This window comes from Passer montanus, unplaced genomic scaffold (assembly GCF_014805655.1).
Source record: "Passer montanus isolate IOZ18808 unplaced genomic scaffold, ASM1480565v1 scaffold30, whole genome shotgun sequence".
NCBI lineage: Eukaryota > Metazoa > Chordata > Aves > Passeriformes > Passeridae > Passer > Passer montanus.
This window is the reverse complement of record NW_024367708.1, coordinates 6,025,382-6,035,209: the sequence shown is the minus strand read 5'-3', so window position 1 is coordinate 6,035,209 and position 9,828 is coordinate 6,025,382. Positions and strand designations below refer to the sequence as shown.

Genomic DNA, 9,828 nt, shown 5'->3' with positions numbered 1-9,828 from the left:
TTGGGTGGAATAATACATAATTCAAGTTTTGGGAAATATTACTTGGTATCACTTGAGCATAATGCTGAGGCTGATAAGTTCACTCTGAACAATAACTCAGAAATGGGAAAGCCATTTCTAATAGCATAGGCAGACTGCCAGAGTCAAACCTATGGAACTGCACGCATTTTAGAGAGCATGTAAGTCCCAAAAAAAGCAAAGGATTTCTGACACTTAGGCAATATGCTCTGCTGTGGGACTACTAGACTCTTTTCCTTGCATTGTCTAAACAAGACTGTGAAGCTTAAATGAGCATATTTGAACCTCCAATTCAGTTTATTGCACCAACTCCTTTTGATGATTTTATGCAGAAGGCTAAATATTTCACTGAACTCTGCATTGTTTGAATTTTAATACTGTCATACGTAATTAGGTATTTTCTAAGCAATATTATTTGACTTACAGCGAAGACTGCTAGAAGAAATAATAAACCAACACTTTAGTTCAGAACAGGGAAAAAATATGTTCTTGCTCTACTAATTTTCTCACGAAGAAGCTGAATACATAATAGTTTACATCTACCGAAAAAGTATCGTTTTCTCTTTATGTGCCTTGGGTCGTGCTGGCAATGCTTTGGAGGCTACTTTTGTATTTCTTAACTGCAATGTGGATTTACTACCACTAGGTGTTAGCCTTCCTCCATTTGTGAAGAAAACTGTCCTCCCTGAATAAACCTGGCTCATCCGTGGGTGTACCGCTCAAAATGCAAAACAGGGGCCCATCGCGATGGAAGCATCTTTGTAAACATGGAAACAACAAAAGCCTCTCCCGCAAAATCCCCCACAAACAAACAAAAAGTCACAAAAACCCCCCAAATCAACTAAACCAATCCCCCCAAACCAATGTAAATGTTTCAAAAGATTAAAGGAAGAAAAACTGTTGTATCCTGACAGGTTAAGACAGTGTCCCTGTAGCTAGCTCTGGCCAGCAGCTAATAGCAAACATTGAAATGCGACTGTCTTACCTGTAAGAGCTACTCCCAGAAATGTCCCAACACTGCACAGTCAGAGATATTCAACTACACGTTTATTGTCATAAAGCCTTGCTTGTTCATTAGACCACATTTAATATTTACTTTACCTGTAAGAGCTACTCCCAGAAATGTCCCAACACTGCACAGTCAGAGACATTCAACTACACGTTTATTGTCATTGTCACAAGCCTTGCCTGTTCATTAGACCATATTTAATATTTACCAGCCTTTATGGGGGCTGCATGCCTTGCAGGAGGCATTCTGTGGCAGCCTTTAATGTTACATGCACCAATATTTCGCTGTCTCCCACACAAAATAAGAATAAACCACTACGACTGTGTTACGCAACCCAGTGACTGACACATAAGTAAAAAATTGTTGATATATTTACCCATTGTAATACCCACAGACGAAGTCCAATCCTCCTCACTGAGACAAACGTTGCCAAATGAAAAGAGGTGGGAAATGGAGAAGAAATTAGATGAACATATTGTGAAAAGAGGAAAAATCTGTTGACAAAAGAAGTTACAATAACCAAAGCCTTGCAGCCAGGCAAGGCATAAAGCAGCAGTGAGATGCCCACAGAATATAATTTCTCTGAAGAGACGTAGCTTCAAAACAGTTATTTCAGTGCTGGGCATGCTTTTAAGCCCAGAAAATGACATCTATCTCAGAGACAAACACTGCAGGCTGGGTCTTTGCCCAGGACTGTTGAACAGGCTCTATGAACAGGGTCTTGAGTAGGCTCCTTGCTCCCTTTTAGAAGGGGAGTCAGGAGTCAGCTTCACACTGACAGAGAGAACACTGCAGTGGGATGGACTGGTTTGTGCCCTTAAAGAGAGACCTGGGACAGTGGGCCAAATACCTTATTGTGTCAGCTGTGCTCCTCCCCACCCTTCGATGTGGTGGCTTTGGACATCCCAGGGTGCTGCTTCCTTGTCACCTGGCCTCCCATGAGACAGTAGGCAGGCAGAGGAGCTCTGAGGAGCCAGAGGCTGAAGGAGCAGCATAACTTACTCATCTCTGAAACGTCTGAAAATATGTACTGGGAGAATCCATTAAGCTCAGGTTTTATGAAGCCGGGTCTCAAATCTAACAAGCTCAAGACAAAAACAGTCAAGTCTAATGAATATGTTAGTGTTTTGGTTTTTTTTCCCTTAACCTGCATTGATACTCACCTAATGCCAGAAAAATGAAATAATTTTAATTAACAGATGAATTAGAGACCCCATTTTTTAATATGGGAGCATTTGTTAAGACTCACCTGCTGGTAGGTACAAAATCTTCCACTGCAAGTTCTGCTATGAATAAGCGCCTGCTCAAGCATTATATGATCTCATCCTCTGGGTGCACAGTTTAATCACAGTGCTCTCAATAGCGAGCCCACACTAGGGAAGTGGAGTTTAAAATACGAATCTGTGGGAGGCTCTTGAGGTGGCTTCTTGCTAAGTATGGCCGGGAGCAGGGTGATGTGGGGGGAGACGCCACATTAAGAGACCAAGAGGTAAAAGCAACTCCATAAAACTGTCACCAGCAAACCACCACGTGAAAATTTCATGTGCTTTTACTCTGGTGAATTGACCCTGAAATAGTATACAGAAAGAAAACAAAGATTCTGTGTGTGGCAGTACATTACTGTGGCAGTACATCACGTTACTTCCCCCCCCTTTTTTTTCCTCCAGCAACAAACTCAGCTGTTTAAATGGGTAGCAAAACAACTTAATTCAAGATTATTTCATTTTTCCCCTCATCTTTCAGAACTGTTTTAACCTCTCTTCTACTTCTCTCAAAAAAAAAAGCCAAACAAACAATCAAAACAAAAAAAAAAAAGAAAAAAGAAAAGAGAAACAACCTCTTGTAACAAAATGTCAGCAAAGCATCAGATTAAGCTACTTTGCCATTCCACTCCCACAAATGAAAATACTTGGTCAAAACTCTGGTAACTGGATTTTCAACATGGAAAAAGTAATGGTCCACATCTTTGCTACTATATTCTTAGTCTTGTTCAGATGAAACTCCTGTAAATTCTGAGTTTCCATGCTCCCCAAACCACCCCATCTCCTTCCTTAGATCACAGTATCTCCCTGTCAGTGCTGCCCAGACACATTATTCTTTTTTACCACCCATTCCCTTTTCAAAACTTCTGTTTCTCAACTCCTCATCTTCTTCCTCTTCTTCTCTTGGGCAAACTTATCTTGCTTCTCGAAAACTAACTTGCCTTTCCTTCCTTTCCCACTTCTCAAATTTTGAAGGGCTTCTACCCCCTGCCTCTGCATCTTTTGATTGCTACTTCACAGACCACTGCGGTGGGGCACTTGCAGCAGGGTATTGCAGAGAGGGCTTCGTTCACCCCCACGAAAGGAGAGCACTGACCATTGTCTTCACGCTCGTCAGACCTGCCTGTCCTCCGAGCTGTTCTCTCGAGGAAGAAAGCACAGTGAACTCCCACTGGAGAGCAACTGAATGCACCAAGGCAGCAGCTCTCTACTGTTGCTTGCAGAGACACAGAAGCGTAGATTGAATTCAAGCAAAAGCCTGAACAAACGCTTTCTACCAACGCATGTTAAATAGGTGCTTGTGTTTCACGCAGATCCCGATGTACCTAATTAATCCTAATTAAATCTGAGCTGTAAGGGCACCTAAATACACAAATGTGCTCGCAGACATGAGGAGCCTGGCTCTCACGGTGAAGTGCGGCTTGTCAGGCGGCTGGAGGGGACCCACCCGCGCCGAGGTGTCCCTCGCCACCAGGGTCTATCCCCGGCCGGCGGGGCATCCCTCGGACGGCGCTCCCGACGGTGCCATCCGCCGCGTCTCCCTCCGGGAATGAGGATCGGCGGGGGTGGAACGGAGTCCTTCAGGGCTGAAAAACCTGCGTTAGTGATGGGGGTGTCTTGCAAGCCCGAAACAGACCGGGGAGCCGCGTGAGGAGAGAGCGGGCAGCGCCACAGGCTCGCGTTTTGTCCCGCGAAGGCGACAGGAGGGAGGGGACACGGTTGTCTCGCCGGGGTTCTCATTTGGAGAGGGTTGGGACAAGCTTTAGGAAGATTAGCAGGGGTACGGCACAGCGCCTTCGGCAGAGCAGCAGCGTCCCGCCGCTTGCCCGCTCCTGCACCTCGGGGCAAACAGAGGGCTTTTCCTGCCTGCGGAAAACGAGACGTGTCGGAGCAGCCGAGGAGCGAGCCGGAGCCGAAGCCTCGCTCAGGGGGGCTGGGGGAGGCAGGACTCCCGAGGTTTTATCCCCGCTGGACACACGCCGCGGTGCTCGCCCACGGCGACGGGAGCCCGGCGGCGGGCACCGGGCGGGGAGAGGCTCCCCGCCGCAACCGGGGAAGGAGGACCGGGTCGGGGGGGGGGGGGGGGGGGGGGGGGGACGGGGGACGGACGACGACGGGGGACCCTGCGTCAGTGCAGGGCCGTCCCCTTCCCCTCCCCGTGCGCTCGGCTCTGCCTCCCGCCAGCCTCCCACGCCTCCCGCGAGGTGCGGCCGCGCTACATAAACACGGCCCTGCCGCCGGTGCCGGGGCTCTCCGTTCGCAGCCCGACGGAGGAGTCGGTCCGGCAGCGGGCAGCGGAGCGGCCGCGGGGAGCGCAGCGGCAGCGCGGCTCCGGCGCCAGACGGGGCGGGAGGCTGCGGCGGGCAGCAGCGGAGGGCTGCGCTCCCCCGAGGGCGGCAGCCCTGCCGTAGCCCAGGCGGCCGGAGGAAGAGGAGGAGGAAGGGCGTGGGCTCCGGCGGGCTCGCTCCGGTATGGCCCTGGCGGACAGCGCCCGCGGGCTGCCCAACGGCGGCGGCGTGTCGCCCGCGGCGGGGAGCGGCGCGCCGGGCAGCGGGGCGGCCGCAGCGGCGACGGGCGGCTGGTCTTCCTTCCCGGAGATCGTGGAGCTGAACGTGGGCGGGCAGGTGTACGTGACGCGGCGCTGCACCGTGGTCTCGGTGCGCGACTCGCTGCTCTGGCGCATGTTCTCGCAGCAGCAGCCCAGCGAGCTGCCCCGGGACAGCAAGGGTCGCTTCTTCCTCGACCGCGACGGCTTCCTCTTCCGCTACATCCTGGACTACCTGCGGGACCTGCAGCTGGTGCTGCCCGAGCACTTCCCCGAGCGCAGCCGCCTCCAGCGGGAGGCTGAGTACTTCCAGCTGCCCGACCTGGCTCGGCGCCTGGCGCAGACCCGGGCGGCCGCCGCCCGCCCCGCCGTCCTGCACCGCGACGGCTCCATCTGCGCCGAGGAGCCGCCGCCGCCGCTGCTCGGCTACCTGGAGGCCGAGCCGCTGGAAGGAGGCGGCGGGGCCGTGGCGTCCGCCCCGTCGCCCACCGCCAGCCGCAGCCCCTCGGGCGGGCCGCTGCTCACGCCCTCGCAGTCGCTGGACGGGGCGGGCGGGCGGCGCTCGGGCTACATCACCATCGGCTACCGGGGCTCCTACACCATCGGGCGGGAGGCGCAGGCTGATGCCAAATTCCGGCGGGTGGCCCGCATCACTGTCTGCGGCAAGACGGCCCTGGCCAAAGAGGTCTTCGGGGAGACCTTGAACGAGAGCCGCGACCCCGACCGCCCTCCCGAGCGCTACACTGCCCGCTACTACCTCAAGTTCAACTTCCTCGAGCAAGCCTTCGACCGACTCTCCGAGGCCGGCTTCCGCATGGCCGCCTGCTCCTCCACCGGCACCTGCGCCTTCGCTCCCGAGCAGGGCGGTCCCGCCGATGACAAGATCTGGACCAGCTACACCGAGTATGTGTTCTGCCGGGACTGAGCATCCGCCCAGCCCGCGGCGTGGGGACAAGACAGCCGGCCCTGCACACCCTCGCACCTGCGGTCCCCTCGCGTCCCGAAGGAAGGAGGATGTGAAGCGGGGCTGTGTCTCCCTGTGCTTTTCTCACCCGGTGTCTGCCTCCACGCACAAGGCGGGCCGGCCCCGGCGCAGCCCCCACCCCTCTTGCAGCACCTCCTGACGGCCCCGGGGCAGGAGGTCACCGTGTTGTGCCTCGGCTGTCGTGTCCCTGCTTGGCCATATCCTGGCGCCCACCTTCACCCTCTCTCCTGCATCTCCCAGTAGCTGTGTTGGTAGCAAGGAAGGAGAGAAATGTTGGGAGTAGACAAATGCCGGTCCCACAAAAGCATGCATGTGCGCCCAGTCTTTGTCCCTCTCCCCACACAGAGCTGAGGTATAGCTCTGGCAGGGTGGGACATTTAAAAAATCATCCAGGTAGGGGCTGATAAACTTTGAAGTTGCTTTGAGCAACTTCTGTTGAAGATGGCATGACAAATGCCTGTCTTTTCCCATCCCAATACCCTTATGAGGGAGTTTGCCTTGGTGGGCAGACCCCAAATGGTCCATTTTTAACTCCTCCCTTCCCCGCCCATCAAAGCGATGCCTGTCTGTGAGGGACTGTCACATAGAAAGGAAGCCTGACTGTGAGGGGTTTGCAGTGGCTCACACTTTATCTCTTGAGATGAGTAATTTTGCAGGAGGTGTGCATGTGGCCCTTCACAACTGGTTGCTCCCATCTCCCCTCTTTGCTCCCCACATCTCTGAACTCCTCTCTGTTAAGCTGAACCAGGGCCTGCACAGCAAGCATGTGAAGCTGATGTGAAAGGACAGATCTGCTGGATAACCAACCATTTGAACTATGAAGTGTCCTCAGAGACACGTGTTTATTCCCTTGAGAGGTAAAACAAAGACACTTTGAAAAATTAAAGTACTTATGAATTGTAACTTCCATGGGTGGTCTGAAGTCCTTATAATTCTCTTGAAGTTACTGTCTATAATATGGACAGAAATCTCAATGCATATTTCCTTAAACACCCTCAAAATGATGGGAGTCAGGTGAAGCCAGGCTTGCCTGAGTAAAGGTAGGGCCTGGGTCCTGGGAAGCTGAAATCCTGTGCATTGAATTAGTGCAAGATGTACATTATTACTGTCATCATGAGCAGCCTTGTTACTTTTTGTCATGTTAGTGCTGTAAAACCCTGAAGCCGGCAGATGACAAAAATCACTTTTTAAAGAGCCATTTCCTTAGTTTTCATAGCAGTATTATTTGGGCACTGACACTGTACCTCTTCTTAGACAAACTTAGTGCTTCTTAGAAAGGATTGAGCCCTGTCCTCAGAAAAACAAGGATGATGCCAACTTTCTTCAGGGGAAATTACTTCTTCTAAGCTGTATTTTGTTACTGCTGAATAACAGTCTTTCCCAGAGGAGGCAGTCAGAGTCTGCATTGGAACAGATGATCTGAACCTCAGGTTTTAGAGAGATTCAGCAGCTCTTTCTAACAAATTCTTGAAGTCTGGAATATAACAACACTTCTCTTTAAAAATCTAAACTTGATTTAAGAATGTGTATAGCCTGTTCAGACCATCACACAAAAAATATCCTAAATATATCTGAAGTGTTGAAGAATTTAGCAGTACATAGTAAAGGCTTGAAGTTATGTTTTTAAAACTCTTGAACAATAATTCTAGTTCTAGCTAGTTCTAGTTCTAACTTCAAATTTAGAAATACTGCTAGCACCTGTATTCTAACCAAAGAATTTCACAGTAGGGCTTTTTTAAAAAAACCCTAATTCCTTTGGAAACAGCTATAGCTACATTTCTATCTAGTTTCAGTGCTCAGTCTCTGTTCACTTGGTCTTTCATTAAGTGCGTGCACAACTACATAAAACTGAAAATAATTTTCATCACCATGGCTTCTTTTTTTCTAATATTAGCAAGATTGTTAATCAACGTGATTGAATTGAAGACGTGCATATGAAAGCACTGGATGCTGTCCATTTGTAGATAGTTGTATTACGGAGTATTTTTAAAAGGATAGAAATGTAAACCTGCCAAATTAGACGAGCAATAAGATACAGTGAGAGGCCAATACACCTGAGGATGGAATGAAGTCTGTTTGTCCTATGCCTTACTCTGAGCTGACTTCTTTGTGCTTTACTTTTACCACAAGTGAAAAGACATTGGTCACAGCTACTAGGTCTTTACAGTGCCCTTCTCAAGAGTAATGACCGTCTTTTTCTAGTTTCTGTTAAGTAACTCTGAAGTATGTTTTTTAAGATTTTGTATAAAATCAGTTTTCAGTAAAGTGTTCAAATTTGCTCTAGATAGCTTTCTTTTTTTAAGAATCTGGTAGCTTACTGAATCCATCATAGGAGCTATGAATAGGGGCAGTTTTAAATTTACCCTGTGATTTAGTGTACATATATATACAGTATATAAACATTTTACACAAATCATTTAGGTTTTTTTAAATAATATTAGTGCTACAGGATTTCATAATGTATCTAGCTGAGCATTTTCACATTATGTTATGTACATAACATGGTAATGTTTTACTGGTTTCTTATACCTGTTTCAATGGAAAAATTGAATATGAGTACCATCAGCTTGTAGAACTGAAATTGATGACATATTTGCTTGAATGTGAATCTTCTAGGTGGCTGAATGCATCTCTAAAACAAAGATTGCCTGTCTTTTGATTAATGGTTGCCTATCCCTTTCCTGGCAGATGACCCAGTAATTCTCACTTTTTACATAAAAATGGATGTAATATAAACAGGATTTTTTTTTTAGTTTTTGTGCAAAAAATTTTAAAGTGTTATTAGTGTTAAGAAATGGGCCTTTAATTTACTGATAACTCATTATCAGTATCATCAGCAGGCTTAAAATGATGGTGCCGTAAATATAATAGTCATTTGATGCTTTGCCACAGAAAATGATACTTTTCTGAACCATTACTTGGTAATGGCAGTAAACTTTCTAAAAGGAAAAATGCTCAAGGCAAAGTCAATGAGTTTTACTTGTCTCTTCTATTGAGAGCTTGAAGAATGGATAAACACAACGACTCTGCTGACTTGTTGACATGAAAACATGCAAAAATATAAAGGCACAATACGGGAGTCCTGTCTGCATTTTGTAGCTGTTGCTGTTCACAGTTCATGTACTTATGGATGAATGCAGTAGCATTTACAAGTGCTATTAAAAAATCCACAAGGGCAGTCTTTATTTTAATTAGAACTTAAGGCATAGGTCTTTTCAGTGATGCACATGATGAAGGGTGATTTTGCATATGTTTGATAGGATGTTTATATTTTTATACATGTAGATAATGAGCCACTTATTCATTCTTATTTTCACATGTATAGCATTGAAAATAAAGATCCTCCTAAGACAAAGTTGCATACCAAATTAAATTTTTGTTCTTTAAATATTAACTTGGTTGTGTGGTTTCTGCTGTCCTTTTTTATTCTCTGTGCAGATGTTGTCAGCTTTGTTCTCCCAGAGTATCATATTCATAACTTCAGCAAAGACTCCAAACTAATGTGTAAAGAAAAAACACAAGAAAGTTATGTATACAGAGACCTCTAGTAACATCCAGGGCAAGATAAACAGAAATGTATAGTACTCAAGACTGCATAATTTCCTTTTAAGCATCACAGAGAATTTTTGTAGTACTGGTCAGTCAATCCTCAGGAAGAAACAGTGATTGAACAGCTTAATTTGAATAGCACTGAGTAATTGTTGAAGTCAAATGTTGATGTTTTTTATGAAGCCAGAGAATAATAACATGGGATACAGTGCTCATTTAATGAAAGAAACATTGATACCTAAGGTAATACATGATCTGAGAGAATAGCATCTAGGAATTTTAGTTAGCTACCCAATGATATCTAACAAACTCTTCTAAACTTGTGATCAGCTTCATAGAAAAATAGTAGTGACTTGTTAGTATAATCCACGTGTGAAGTGCCTGTGCATTTAATAGTTCTTTCTTGGGTATCATGGCTATACTACAAAGGAACCAGCTGAAGGAAGTTTAATCAACTGTT

General features: G+C 47.3%; 1 protein-coding gene across 1 annotated transcript; it reads left to right on the top strand.

Moving 5' to 3' along the window:
• The first annotated feature begins 4,620 nt into the window (after nt 1–4,620).
• Nucleotides 4,621–9,213, top strand: KCTD12 (potassium channel tetramerization domain containing 12). The gene has a single exon (XM_039714647.1). It carries the CDS (start codon nt 4,761–4,763, stop codon nt 5,757–5,759), a length of 999 nt encoding a protein of 332 aa, XP_039570581.1. The 5' UTR covers nt 4,621–4,760; the 3' UTR covers nt 5,760–9,213.
• The last annotated feature ends 615 nt before the right edge of the window (nt 9,214–9,828 follow it).

Excerpts from the sequence above, each read along its gene's own strand:
- KCTD12 (XM_039714647.1), top strand. The coding sequence starts at position 4,761 with ATGGCCCTGGCGGACAGCGCCCGCGGGCTGCCCAACGGCGGCGGCGTG.